At 50.0% G+C, this 13160-nt stretch overlaps 6 protein-coding genes across 6 annotated transcripts; 4 read left to right on the top strand and 2 right to left on the bottom strand.

The window, feature by feature from the left end:
* Positions 1–168: 168 nt before the first annotated feature.
* BO87DRAFT_351340 (SGNH/GDSL hydrolase family protein) lies at positions 169–2149 on the top strand (the record flags this gene model as incomplete). The annotated part of the gene is made up of 2 exons (XM_025621127.1): positions 169–549; positions 608–2149. The coding sequence occupies 2 exons, from the start codon at positions 169–171 to the stop codon at positions 2147–2149; spliced, it is 1923 nt and encodes a 640-aa protein (XP_025483903.1).
* A 478-nt stretch (positions 2150–2627) lies between these two features.
* Positions 2628–4697, top strand: BO87DRAFT_327024 (kinase domain protein). Its single transcript, XM_025620165.1, has 5 exons — positions 2628–3100; positions 3174–3514; positions 3568–3917; positions 3983–4223; positions 4298–4697. The coding sequence occupies exons 1-5, from the start codon at positions 2847–2849 to the stop codon at positions 4471–4473; spliced, it is 1362 nt and encodes a 453-aa protein (XP_025483902.1). The 5' UTR covers positions 2628–2846; the 3' UTR covers positions 4474–4697.
* Positions 4698–5613: 916 nt separating this feature from the next.
* Positions 5614–6775, bottom strand: cnaB (calcineurin regulatory subunit B). The gene is made up of 5 exons (XM_025618307.1): positions 6440–6775; positions 6308–6360; positions 6154–6227; positions 5723–6057; positions 5614–5666 (listed from the first exon to the last, which is right to left on the bottom strand). Exons 1-5 carry the CDS (start codon positions 6546–6548, stop codon positions 5656–5658), a joined length of 582 nt encoding a protein of 193 aa, XP_025483901.1. The 5' UTR covers positions 6549–6775; the 3' UTR covers positions 5614–5655.
* Positions 6776–6908: 133 nt separating this feature from the next.
* On the top strand, positions 6909–9482 carry BO87DRAFT_373283 (enhancer of polycomb-like protein 1). The gene is made up of 4 exons (XM_025622508.1): positions 6909–7231; positions 7373–7855; positions 7922–8218; positions 8276–9482. Exons 1-4 carry the CDS (start codon positions 7091–7093, stop codon positions 9077–9079), a joined length of 1725 nt encoding a protein of 574 aa, XP_025483900.1. The 5' UTR covers positions 6909–7090; the 3' UTR covers positions 9080–9482.
* Positions 9483–9545: 63 nt separating this feature from the next.
* On the bottom strand, positions 9546–11246 carry BO87DRAFT_422440 (ribosomal lysine N-methyltransferase; the record flags this gene model as incomplete). Its single annotated transcript, XM_025627115.1, has 4 exons — positions 9546–10040; positions 10100–10327; positions 10389–10987; positions 11096–11246. The coding sequence occupies 4 exons, from the start codon at positions 11244–11246 to the stop codon at positions 9546–9548; spliced, it is 1473 nt and encodes a 490-aa protein (XP_025483899.1).
* Positions 11247–11690: 444 nt separating this feature from the next.
* Positions 11691–13122, top strand: kae1 (O-sialoglycoprotein endopeptidase). The gene is made up of 2 exons (XM_025622507.1): positions 11691–12160; positions 12317–13122. Exons 1-2 carry the CDS (start codon positions 11809–11811, stop codon positions 13048–13050), a joined length of 1086 nt encoding a protein of 361 aa, XP_025483898.1. The 5' UTR covers positions 11691–11808; the 3' UTR covers positions 13051–13122.
* Positions 13123–13160: the final 38 nt, after the last annotated feature.

The following is a 13160-nucleotide window of genomic DNA, read 5'->3' as shown; positions in this document are numbered from 1 at the left end:
GCTCGTGTGCTCGTGAATATGCCTGAATGATTTGAGATGTTAGGTCTAGTTCCCGGCTCATGCTCCCTCGATATAAACTCGAAAATATCCTCATCCAAAGCTTTTCCTCCATCCTCCTGTTCTCTTTCATCCCATCCCCCGGCTCATCTTCGCGCAGTCCGTTCCAGGATGTTTTGGCTCATATTTCTGCTGGTGATTCTTGTCACTGGCAGTCCTGACATTAATACTCCTCCACATGATCCTCCCTCATCTGATCTACCCATCACAGACCTCACCTTCGTTCGCAAATGGGCAGCCATTGGCGACAGCTACACAGCAGGCATTGGTGCTGGTGATCTGTGGAGCGATAAAAAAGAAGACACCAAATGCTCCCGCTACGACAAGTCGTATGTAGCACTTCTGAAGCATGTGTTGGGTCCACAAGTGACCAATTTCACATACACGGCATGCAGTGGCGCTCGTACTAGCGACATTTACAGCCAGGCCCAGGACCTTGATAAACTACACGACCTCATAGTCCTGACCGGTGGAGGAAATGACTTGTGCTTGGTATGCTAGCCTCTCCTTCATCTCACTATAGTGAGCCTCTAACTGACTACCTGGCCAGTCCGATATCATCACCACCTGCATCTTTCTCCCTTTCAAAAGCGAAGAGAAGTGCCAGAAGGTCATTGAGTTGGCTCAAGAGAACATCAAGTTTATCCTGGGGTACAACGTTCGCAGGATCCTCGAAGTCGCTGTGAGCAAGGTGAATGCTTTTGGCATCATTGTCTGGGCTCTCTACGGCCAGTTCTTCAACACGGAAACTGATGACTGCGAGAAGAATCAGGACTGGGCCTTCCCTGGTCTGGCTCCATTCGATGCTTTGCCTTTGACTCGCGAGCGTCGCGAGAAACTCAATCAACTGGTTACTGACACAAACAAGGTCATTAAGAAAACCATCGATGATTTTGTCATGGATAAGGGAAAGTATTTCCCAAGAGTGCATATCCGTACTGCCGATTGGAATGACTTCATGAAAGACGGCCTCAAAGGACAGTACTGCGTGCCCGAATCAACAGGCAAATATCCCGATCCCATGCAGCCGAACTTGCATTTCTTCAAGCCAGACACCACCTATGAACGCCACACGGAACTGAAAGCGAAGCGCGACAACATCACCGACACCTCCTTTTCCTCCTCCGCCGATACTAATGACACCCTTTCATCTTTCTACGACTCTATCCTCTACCGCTCTCCCAACCCGGCTGCAGCTGCCCTTTACGAGCTGAATCCCACCGGCGTAACCTTACCCCCAGGCTGCCCGGGTGACAAAGGTATGGGATTCGGGCTCCCCGACCGCTGGGGCAAATACTTCCACCCAAACGAGCTCGGCCACAAGACCATTGCCTCCTTCGTGCTAGATGGCATATATGCCGCACGGGCTGATTTCCTAGGCAAGAGGAACCCCATCTGCTCGCGCGGTTTCGAGGAGTTCCGATGCTGGCAAAACGACGGCCGAAAGGACTACGCAAGCGCGGACCTCCTAAACAAGAACTACAAGACCTACTGCAAGGAAGTAAAACCTCCCAAGAAAACAGCAAATTGGAAAGACGAGCGCTGGTTCCACCAACTCACCCCAGAAACGCACAGCTTCAGCATCCAACTCAGCGACGGCGCCACTCACTTCGACCAAGGCCACTGCATGGAGTCCTTCGAACGTATCATCAACTCGTGTGATGGCAATGATCCGAAAAATCCGATGAACTGGAAATTCGGGGGTCGCTGGACTCGCGGGAGCTATACGTATGAAGTTAACATTGCGAACTCGTTCAAGAGACCTTGGCCGCCGACGAGAGAAGTTGGGGGGTTTTGCGATAGCAGTTATAAGTTCTGGTACCAGAGGTATGATATGAGAGGCAGAGGATGGGCAACTTCGGATGCGGGTCAGGATACGCTGAAACCGGCTATTATAAGCTGCGTGGGACACGGACTTACGGGATGGGACTTTCAGTATTTGGATCATCCGGACTCTGATGGAAATGAGTGGGTGGCTAAATTCAATACGCCAATTCTGACGGGACCCAGATGCTTTGATAATAATAGGGTGCAATTCAACGCTGGGGGTTTCACGCGGGGTTGTCATGGGGTGTTGCGACGTGATCCTTGAGGTCAATGAGGGATGAATTAGGGTTACGGGTGAGAAGTGGATTTGCTAATGTGAGTGGGTATGTGCTAAGTGAAGTGTTAAACCGCTATTTAATGATATTGCTATTGAGAAACTGTTTGTCATCTTCTATGATACTAACCTTTAAGTAAGGGGTTAGTACTACATAACTCGTGAGATGCCAACAGTAAGTAACTAAGTGGTTAATATATGTTCAAAGGTGGAGTGATCCTCGGTTTGGTGTCCGAACGTGCAGGATCTGGATGAGGTTAGCAACTCTGTAGACCACCTTATGATCATCGTGACCACATTCTGATTGCAATACAATTCTAAAATTTCTAAAGGTATACCACGTTGTATCTATTTAACCACTCTGGAGGAGGAGTCATCCTCATTCTTTGGCACGTGATCTGATCTACATAGCTGATCTAACCACTCCCGCTCCTTTACATCTGGTAACCTACATACATTATAATCGCATCAATTTAAACCATTTTATCTTATCATAATACCATTGTCTAAAGCTGTTTGTTGTGTCTCACGGTATATTCACATCCATCACCACTGCCTATTCCTGCCAAGTTTGCCAGGTCGCGCCAACCGCGCTGAATTGTTCTCATTTACATTATCATCCATTGCAGGCCAATGCCTTGCTACTCTACAGCTTCAACTAGAAGCGAAGTACTTTATCTGAAGCGAAATGCAATCCAAAATCCGTGCACTGAAGCGCATATTCATCCTTCGCGCCAGTCCTCACCAGCTCTCGCGTTCACTATCTACTACAACTTCCATTCCCCAGCACGAACCCGTGGACGAGGAACTCAGCCCCGGCTACAATCCCAAACACTTCTATCCTGCAAAACCAGGGGAGGTCCTTGCCGATCACTATCGATTGCTGGTCAAGATTGGATGGGGAAGCGGTTCAACAGTGTGGCTCGCCCGAGATGTCGCAAGGCATGTATTAACTTTCATACGTACCTGCGGCCAAAGTGCGCACTTCTAACCTCAATTCGAACCATTTGATTAGATATCGATGGCAAACTGAGCGTATTGTAGCTCTCAAAATTCTCAACAACAACAATCCCAAGGGTGCCGACCATGAGCGTCGTATTGAAGAACACATCGCTCAGCAAACTCTCTCACATCGCGGTCGGCCTGTCATCCGCAGTTACCTTGAAAGCTTTGAATTGGCAGGTCCCATCGACAAACATCTCTGTCTAGCCTACGAGCCAGCACGGGAGCCTTTCTGGCTATACCAAAGACGGTTCGAAGGCGACAGGTTCACCCTGCCGATGCTCAAAGCGTATATTCTTATTATTTTGGCTGGTCTCGATTACCTACATTCTGTGTGCAAGGTTGTTCATACTGGCGAGTATATCTACCTGGCAGCAAAATTCATTGACCTAATACACTATGGTTAGACCTGAAACTCGACAATATCCTCATAACTTTCGAAAGTGAACACATCCTCCCGAGATTCGTCAAAGAACAAGAAGAGGCTCTTTCGATGCAATACAAGACGGATCCGGAAACCGGTCGCGTCATCTACCGCTGTCACAACAACTTTGGACCTCTTGACCCGAGTGGACTGGGGAATATATACCCTCAAATAACCGATTTTGGCGCCGCTACTCTGCTCGGCACCGATGGAGATGATGGCGCCGTTCAACTGGGTACCCGTCCTATACAACCTGACTATTATCGCGCGCCCGAGGTCATTCTGGGATGTGGGTGGAGCTATAGTGCTGATATATGGAATTTGGGTGTTATGGTAAGACATACATGCATTTAAAAAGTACGTGGTGAGCATAAAGTACTCACATTCACCAACAACAGATATGGAATATACTCGAAGGCACAGAGTTGTTCACCCAGGTACAGGATGCGGAGGGAACTTACCTCCCAGAAGCACATCTAGCGCAGATGATAGCCCTGCTTGGGCCCCCGCCTAAGAAATTGCTTGTGATGTCGGAGTCCATGGCACAGGTTGAGTGGTCACCAGCTATCACTGATGGAAGGGGTAAGATATTCAAGAGCAACAGAGAATACTTTGATGGGCCTTTCTTTGATGAAGAAGGTATTGATGCCCATTTATTCCCCAATTCACGACATATACGCGTGTATCTCTGACCATAATCCATATTACGGTAGGCAACTTCATCTACAACGATTTGATACCCGCGCGAAAACTTGAAGATGCAGTCCCATCCCTAGAAGCGAGCGACAAGGAAGCTTTCCTATCTTTCATCAAACTGATGCTCACTTGGTTGCCTGAGGAACGAAAGACGGCTCGGGAGTTGATGGAGCACCCTTTCCTTAATGATTGAGGGATGATATGTGATCTATATCAGTATTACTGTCCAGACAGGATGTCTATTGCTCATTAGGGTCTAACTCTAAGAGCTTCTCCATATACTCGCCTCGACTTGTTGGCATTGGAAACGTGCTCACGGTAAAGCAAGCAGGCATCCATCAATTATCGAACGATCAGAGTAAGATATCCCTGAGGGTATCTATAACAAACAATTCACTTTTTGATATTTACAATCTCAATCTGGAGAATCAACCGGATGCGACTAAGATGCTCGGCATGATTATTGCGTGGAGTTGTGAGGCTCGCTACGCGTTATATGCGTGTCTTGGCAATACTTGTGGCCATTTAATGTTGGCATTTTCAAGTGCATGAACATGTATTCATCCTTTCTAGAAAGGCCGATGCGCATGATCTGCTTTTGATCTTGATCGCGAGACATATTACTAGGCCGTACTGTTTATTTCTTGGTGGTACGGTAGAATTTTATTGGTATGATGGGTTGAATAGATAATATAAAGTGGCGATGCGGAGTACTAGTACGTAGTGATGTGCTAAATATATGAGCCAATCAGATTAACCAGTCAAACATCTAAATAGGATACTAACAGCGAGGCATTATCCAAGTAGGTCCTACGTAATTAGTTCCCCCAAGTAACATGAACATGAAGTATTGCTGGTCTTGAGATGCTATTGTTTGACTTGATGTACTAATTTACATGTGATCTGAATAGAATTCTACTGTATTGATATCATCATGTAAATAAACATCATAATAACGTTGTCAGCCGCAAGGCTGTAGGTTTGCGAGGCTGGACTTTATCTTTACTTGTGTAGGACTCGAACTAACCGTATATCCTGGTGAATATTCTCATATCTGCGAATGATTACTGCTACTGCTGCTAAGATGACTTACATATTCCAAAATCCTCATATGCTTCGCAACTCCCGGCTACAACTACTGCACAGCACGCATAGTAATCCGTACACTATGTACCTAAAACAATATAGACTAGTAGCGAATCCGACCCTGAAGCAAAAGAAAAAGGAAAGTAAACTACAGTTTCATCATGGCTGTCATCATAATCATAAGATAATAAGTAAGAAATTATAACCCTCCTCATCCCCAAATCCATCCATCCAACCTATCTACCATACCCAGCAAGTAGATAAACCTCACTCACATCTCAAAACCCCCTCAGATCTGGTCTGCAAAACAGTCAGCATCAACATCACCCCAAACCTAAGAATATCAGGGAACATACTCAACGTCATACTCAAACTAACATCCGTATTCTCAACCATATCCGTAAACTCCTCGAAGCTAATCTTGCCATCACCATCCTTATCAGCCTCCATGATGGTCTTATCAACAATCTGCTGCAGCTGCACATCCTTAAGATTGTTTCCGACCATCATCTTCAGCACGATGAACAATTCGCCATTGGAGATGTACCCGTCGCGATCGATGTCGTATACTTTGAATGCGAAGCGCAGCTTCTCTTCTTTATTGCCCTTGGAGCTGAAGGCTGATAACCCGGACACGAACTCTTGGAAGTCGACGTCGCCGCCGCCGTCTTCATCGAAGATGGCGATCATTCTATTTCATTTGATTATTATCATGTTTCCCATATTCCATATTCGGTGTAGTGTTTGTTGTTGGAAAGGTGGTATAGGGTGGATGGGAGGGGAGTACCTCGTGGCGAGCGGGTTAGAGGAGACTTGAGGAAGGGAGAGGAATTCATCGCGGTCGATGGTGCCGGAGCTGTCCTGTGTACATCGGCATTATGATTAGCTATAGAACAGGTAGGGTAAAATAAGGTATAACGTGGAGAAGGGGGTAGTAGTACCTTATCAAGCTTCATAAAGCGCTTGCGGAGACGGTCCACTTCATCGCGATCGACTGCCAGATTCCGATGATGTAGTCAGCAAGGCCGGACACCCCGATTGATAATTATTTTATAGACGCGACCGCTACCCACAGTTGGAGGCGGACACAATGTTTTCGAAGAGCTGAGAAGTTCCGACGGAGCCTCTGCGTCTCCGGGCATCGTAAAGGGCCGCGTTGTTGGGTTCGCTGGAATGATCCATGATGGGGACCGGAATGTGGCGATCACAGGGAAGGAGAGAAGCAGAAGCGGCAACGGCAAGAACCAGAGACTAGGTGGAGAAAATAATAGTTGAGAAAGAGAGAGGAAAGGGAAGCAGTTCCCACACCAATTCAATACACAGTGAAACTCTGGGGGGGGGGATGAATAATCACGAGGGAACAACAATAGATAGATAGATTGATATCAATCACTGCAAGCAACGAGGTTCCCCCAGCCGGCAATTTGATATCGGGCAGCCCCGCACTAACCGGAAACGGACAGGCAAGCGAACCCCTGAGGCCGTGCGCCGGGCCAAAACAGGCCACCGCCGGGTGACATTGCAACGTCAACTCATCCGCCAGTGCCAATACTACGAGATTTCCCGCGTCGATATCATCCCATCACCATCGACATTCATCACGAAACTACGTCTACGCGCTTTCGCATGATCGGCCCTATCGCCTGATACCAATTTTAGCCCCCCTCGCCCATGGTCGTTGCCCTTTTCCGCGCCCCAAAGTTCGTATGACTAGGTACGGGGGAATGGGGAGGACGCGCCCGAAAAAGCTCACCTCCAAGGCCTCCATCCCCATAGTCCGGGAGCACGACATAGATCTTATCGACGATGAAATCCAAAATGCCCTACAACAGATCGAGACCGGCGTGGAAAAGGCTGAGGAATCGGTAAGTGATGCCTCATCCCCGACCGTTGCGAGCATCCCTGTGCATATCACGTGACATCATCCCGACCTCACCCCATCGTGAAAATTTCGCACCTCGGCAGAAACACCGCAACAGCGCCTGCTAACGCCTGTTCTTGTATAGGAATTCCATCTCCAGGTCGCCATAAATGCCGCTGCGCAGGGGAAAGTAAAAGATGCCCATATTCCGACGCCGGAGACGGTCCTCAGTAACCTGCGCTATGATGAGCTCTACCCGCCTATCTTCTCGCAACCTGCGACCTACATTCGCTTCTCTGCTACGGTAGAGGACTGTTGCGGAGCCCCGTATTGCATGGACGAGGAAGATGATGTCTTCCTCAAGATCTTCAACCAAAAACGCGATGCGGGTAGTCGGTGCACCGAAGACCAGTTCGAAGAGGTTATGAGCTTCTTCGAGCTCACGTCGCGAAAGGAGCAGCCATATGCCTTTGTAGATAACTCGCCCCTCATGAGCTTCGAAGAATTCCAACAAGCGATGGACCCAGCTGTAGAGGAGAGTGTAAAGCGGTTCGCCAAGGACATCTATGAATACTGGAAGTCCAGGAGGACCAGCAACGGCAACGAGCCCCTACTACCTACACCGAAGGTGAGTCCCCTCGCTAACGGCAGTTATGAGGTTTGGCAACACCAGAGTGCTAACCGATTACCGCAGGTTGAGGCTGGTCGAGACACCGATGATACGGACCCGTATGTCTGCTTCCGTAGGCGTGAAGTGCGGCAGACGCGCAAGACCCGTGGTAGGGATGCGCAGAGTGCCGACAAGCTAAGGAGACTCAGGAAGGAGCTGGAAGATGCTCGACAGATGGTCGCTTTGGTGCGCCAACGCGAGCTAGCGAGGAAGGAGATGCTGGCCATCGAACGCCAAGTGTTCTTGCAGAGATCGGAGGTCAAGGAGATGAAGAGGAAGCTCAACATCAAGGACGATGATGAGGACCTCATCAACCAGAAGGTGAGCCCTATGCAGTCCCGCGACCGTCTGCTGCACATGCTGATGACTCTGCAAAAGCCGAAGAAGAAGCCTGTAGAAGCACCAGCTGTGCAACGCCCGGCTGCGCCTCAACTGCGCATGCCCCCCAAGGCTGGTACACAAGCTGCAGAAGACCTACAGCTGTTGGAGGATGTTCAGGCAGAGAAGGAGAACGAGATTCAGCGCGACATCAAGCAGAATATCGCCAAGCACGTCAAGTGGAACGAGGGCTATGTGGATTTCACAAGAGCACCACTCTCCCCGTCGCCAGAGCGAACTTTCGATGCTGCTTCTTTCCGCCCTGCAATCACCACTCAACTGCCCACGCCGCCATCATCGGAATCATCCGACAATATGCTGGATTCGCCCTTAGATACCACGAGTGCCATTGCTCTCCGAGATAAATTAGCTCCACATGCCATGGAATTGAGTGTGGACACCAGCAAGATGCCCTCGTTCAGACGACGTATCGGGCGCGGCGGTCGTTTGTGGATCGATCGTCGAAATCTGGTGTCCCGTTGTAGAGTCGAAATGGACCCGTGGAAGGCCGATCGGTTCAAGTATGATCAGGAGGACTCGGACGAGGATCTCGAATTTGAAGGAGACAAGTACGATATCCAGATCATGCAGCATCGGGCCATCATGGCAGCCAAAGCCCGAGACCAAGCAGCGGCGGCAGCTCAAGCCCATGCGCAGGCGCAGGCTCAACAAGCACAGGCTCAAGCTCAGGCTCAACGGCGATTGCAGGCCGAACAGACATCGGCGACCAATCCACCAAGCGGAGGGCAAACCATGGGATCCAATCCCGGGCCTGGCGCCATTGCCTCCACTTCAGAGACCTAAGCTGGCCTTTGTTCTTCTCCCCTCTCTCTTCCCTTCTGATTATGTTTTTAATCTTTCACCCCATGTTTCGCATCTGGCCGGCGTTGTTCTTTCGACACATTCTCTTACCCTCACCTGTACTTTTACCCCCTGGACGTCCTGATTCTTTACACCATACCCCGAATATCTTTTCTTTCCGGAGCGCTGCAAAGCGTTCGACCCTCAGGATGATGTTGCCGGATGATGCTTTGTTTATGACATGACCCTGGTATTATGCGAAAGTTAGTGTACATAGCCAGTTTTGTCCTCTTTTTTCTGTTCTTTCAGCCGAGCAGTCGATAGACTCGTGTACGGATAGTGAGGCTATGAGGTCAGCGACGAAGAAGATAACAAAAATCAATATTAATTAGATGAAAAAGGAGAAAAAATCAAACTTTTGGTCTTATCCATCATAATAAAACAGTTTTTCGGGTTCGAGATTTAAGCGTCAAGTCCTCAGAGCTTTGTTCCTCTGCGGCTCGTCGCTGTCGCCATTTGCTGCACGCTTGAGAGGATTGCTCTGGAGTGCGGCCCCGAACTGCTTGTCGAGCATGAAGGACAGGTTGTACAAGATCTCCTTTTCGCCGAGGCGGACCTGGATCGCCATCTTCTTGCGACGAACAGATCCTTCCACCGGGCCGGATGCTTCAAGCTGCGACAACTGGGCGAGGAGTTCCTGATCCTGGGGGATGGTAGTCGCATACTGAGCCTGGTTCAACTGCAGAGCCTTGGCAAAGATGGCGGCTTCCGCATCACCGAAGGATGGCTTGGGGGGCTTGTTCTTCGAGCGCTGCTTCTCCAACTGGTCGGACGGGAGCGACAGGGTCTTCAACAATAGCAAGAGCTCATCCGGAAGAACATCAGCCAACGGATCCTCAGGGGAAGAGGGCCTTGGGATGGTATAGCCGTCGTCAAGAAGTTCCAAGTCTTCGAGGAATTGAAGCTAACGTTAGGTCAGCATATGGTTTCCGGTGCCAGGTGGGTCTTATGTCAGTTGTTTACCGGAGGTTGGGTCTCAATATCGGCACTTCCAAGGCCAGCAGCCTGGCATATTTGGTCCAATGAGAGCTCGACAACGTCGTATTGGGCATAGTTGTCAGTCACGTAACCGTACCGTCTCAGAAGGTCAGAACGGGGGATCTCCCCATAGTCGTTGAAGATCTCCTCGCCCGATTTGATAGGCTTGATAGCCTTCATAACCAAGACTTCTTCTTCTTGGAAAAGACGAGCCTGAAAGGAAACCCTTAGTCAGCGATCATGTAGCAAGAATCGAAGATCAAACAGAACTCACATTGTTGCGATCGGCATCCGCATTGAGCAGATCGGCCAGAGGAACCATGCCCTTGGACGATTGCTCTTCTTCTTCTTCATCGGTCAAGTAGCCGTCTTCACCATCACGGTCACCCTCTTCATCTTCCGGTTTCTCGATGTCAAAAGCGTAGGCCATGATAAGCGATCCCATAGTATGTGCGAGGTGAAGGAGGGCCTGGGTCCCAGCGTCTCCATCGTAAGAGGCAACTCCGTCGATGGGAGGGAATAGGGCAGGATTTGCTCGCACGATAGGAGCAATGGACTCAAGAATGGATTCCTCGGCTCCCTGCTTCCCGATCTTCTCGACAATAGCGCTGCCCTGAAGCTCCTCAAGCTCGGAGGCGGACCAGAACATGAGGGTGTCAAAATTGCGAGGAAGAACCCGGAAGTATGAAGCCCACGCAGACTGATCGCCTTGAAGAAACTCATAGATCATGACAACCATGAGAGACAACCAAGGGCCAAGATCGTCGAGGTTCTGGGAGAGCAGGTTCTTCAAATTGGAATTCTGAACCGAGAGAACATGTGCGCGGGGGATGGTAAAAAGCTCTTCACCTTCGTCGAGATCGGACTGAGCCACTGGTAGAGTGACACGAGGACATCAGAGAGGGAGTCACTTCCAAGAAAAAACGGGTTTCATGAGACAAACACGAGCGGGATAAAACCTCGTCTGGGATGGGAACCTACCGACACCTCGGCCAGCAGCGTGGGAGCGCAGATCTGCAATTTGGATCTTGGGGTTGATTTTGACGCCGGGCTTGCCAGCCAGCCAAGTGAGAAACTCATTTGACTGGTGCTGGAAGTTTCCCGGGTCGGGAAAATGGGTGGTGGAAGACATTTGGGAGGTTGATGGAGGAGAGATTGTGTGAATAGTGTCGACCTAAGAAAAAGGAAATTCGGCACCCCACACCCACTACTGTGTTAAGGACGGCTCAGGAGTGAAAGGAGCGGGAAGGATAGCAGTTTGACAGCCAAACAAAGAGAAGAAGATGCAGCTGCTGGGACAGCTAGCCAGGTGGTGAAAGAAAAGGGGAGGGTGTGGGAGGGTGAGAGATTGACGGGGGGGAAGTTGAGGGGATCAGGCGGTGCTCCTCCGGTAGTAAGTAAAGTAACTAATTAGTAGTAATTAGTTGGCAGGCAAACGGGCGTATGGAAAGTATGGTACAGTAACTGGTGTTCCAGCAAAATGACAGTCGGATAAACGCTGCGGCGGACCAAATCGGGCCAATCGATAACACGCCTGATAACCTTCCGAACCAGCACCGAATTTGCCCCTCCGCGACTGGCTCATGTCCGCGGTCTCGAAATTTTGACCAGCCTGTAACCACCCCTTCTGAGATATTGGGACCTTCTTTTTCCGTCATTGAGCCAGATAACCCCCCAGATACCCCCTGCACATCATGATCTCCATCGGTCTGGAGAGCTCCGCCAACAAATTGGGCGTGGGCATCATGGTGCATCCCGACGATGGCAAGCCCCCGCAGGTGCTGGCCAATGTTCGGCACACCTATGTCACCCCTCCCGGTGAAGGATTTCTCCCCAAGGACACCGCCCGTCATCACCGCGCCTGGGTTGTGAAGCTGGTCAAGAAGGCTCTTCGCGAAGCTCAGATCTCCCCCAAGGATGTGGATTGCATTTGCTTCACTAAGGGCCCCGGCATGGGTGCCCCTCTTCAGAGCGCCGCCATTGCGGCCCGCATGTTGAGTCTACTATGGGGCAAGGAATTGGTGGGCGTGAATCACTGTGTTGGACGTATGTGTTATGCCTAGTACTTCACTGCTCTATTTATCTATCAGTCCCCGATCCTATCTGCACCGTGCGGGGAAACCCTTTGGCCCGTGTCATCCCTTGCTTAGCTTGACCTCCCTATTGCAACCATCGCTAACCATGCCTCGGCTGTATATATAGATATCGAAATGGGTCGATTGATTACCGGTGCACAAAATCCCGTCGTCCTCTATGTCTCCGGAGGAAACACCCAAGTCATCGCATACAGCTCCCAACGGTACCGCATCTTTGGCGAAACCTTGGATATTGCAGTAGGAAACTGCTTAGACCGCTTTGCGCGCACGCTGCGCATTTCCAACGACCCCGCCCCCGGATATAACATTGAACAATTAGCCAAGAAGGGTAGGAAACTGGTCGATCTACCGTACACGGTCAAGGGAATGGACATTTCCATGTCTGGTATCTTGGCGGCCATTGATGGACTGGCCGTGCAGTATGGCTTGGATGGAGATTGGAATGACGAGGAGGATGTCGCTAATAATGCATCTACATCGGACGATCTGGAGAACGCGAAGCCGACGCGCGCAGATCTATGCTTCTCGCTCCAGGAAACGGTTTACTCCATGTTGGTTGAGATCACAGAGCGCGCCATGGCACATGTCGGTTCCAAGGATGTCCTGATCGTTGGTGGAGTGGGCTGTAATGAGCGCCTGCAGGAAATGATGGGCATAATGGCTCGCGACCGCGGTGGTACCATTCATGCGACCGACGAGAGGTTCTGTATTGATAACGGCATCATGATCGCGCAGGCCGGATTACTGGCATATAAGTCCGGTAGCACAACACCCTTGAAGGATTCCACTTGTACTCAGCGCTTCCGGACAGACGATGTCTTTGTCAAATGGAGGGATTGATTTCTATTCTTGTTCCATTGGATGATGATGATTTAGATGAATGAGATGAATATAATCTATAGAGTCATGAGCAAAGGTTTCCGATAGTACGGGATTCGGCAACCGGAGTG

This window comes from Aspergillus neoniger (assembly GCF_003184625.1).
Source record: "Aspergillus neoniger CBS 115656 unplaced genomic scaffold BO87scaffold_4, whole genome shotgun sequence".
Taxonomy (NCBI): Eukaryota; Fungi; Ascomycota; class Eurotiomycetes; order Eurotiales; family Aspergillaceae; genus Aspergillus; species Aspergillus neoniger.
The sequence above is the reverse complement of the archived record's forward strand: the minus strand, read 5'-3'. Positions and strand labels throughout refer to the sequence as shown.

Coding starts and splice junctions, on each gene's coding strand:
- BO87DRAFT_373283 (XM_025622508.1), top strand. CDS start 7,091: ATGGGGAGGACGCGCCCGAAAAAGCTCACCTCCAAGGCCTCCATCCCC. Junction 7,232..7,372: donor TGGAAAAGGCTGAGGAATCG/GTAAGTGATGCC, acceptor GTTCTTGTATAG/GAATTCCATCTCCAGGTCGC. Junction 8,219..8,275: donor AGGACCTCATCAACCAGAAG/GTGAGCCCTATG, acceptor ACTCTGCAAAAG/CCGAAGAAGAAGCCTGTAGA.
- kae1 (XM_025622507.1), top strand. CDS start 11,809: ATGATCTCCATCGGTCTGGAGAGCTCCGCCAACAAATTGGGCGTGGGC. Junction 12,161..12,316: donor CGTGAATCACTGTGTTGGAC/GTATGTGTTATG, acceptor CTGTATATATAG/ATATCGAAATGGGTCGATTG.
- BO87DRAFT_327024 (XM_025620165.1), top strand. CDS start 2,847: ATGCAATCCAAAATCCGTGCACTGAAGCGCATATTCATCCTTCGCGCC. Junction 3,101..3,173: donor CTCGCCCGAGATGTCGCAAG/GCATGTATTAAC, acceptor CCATTTGATTAG/ATATCGATGGCAAACTGAGC. Junction 3,918..3,982: donor TATGGAATTTGGGTGTTATG/GTAAGACATACA, acceptor CACCAACAACAG/ATATGGAATATACTCGAAGG.
- cnaB (XM_025618307.1), bottom strand. CDS start 6,548: ATGGATCATTCCAGCGAACCCAACAACGCGGCCCTTTACGATGCCCGG. Junction 6,361..6,439: donor CATTGTGTCCGCCTCCAACT/GTGGGTAGCGGT, acceptor GGAATCTGGCAG/TCGATCGCGATGAAGTGGAC. Junction 6,058..6,153: donor TCTAACCCGCTCGCCACGAG/GTACTCCCCTCC, acceptor CAAATGAAATAG/AATGATCGCCATCTTCGATG.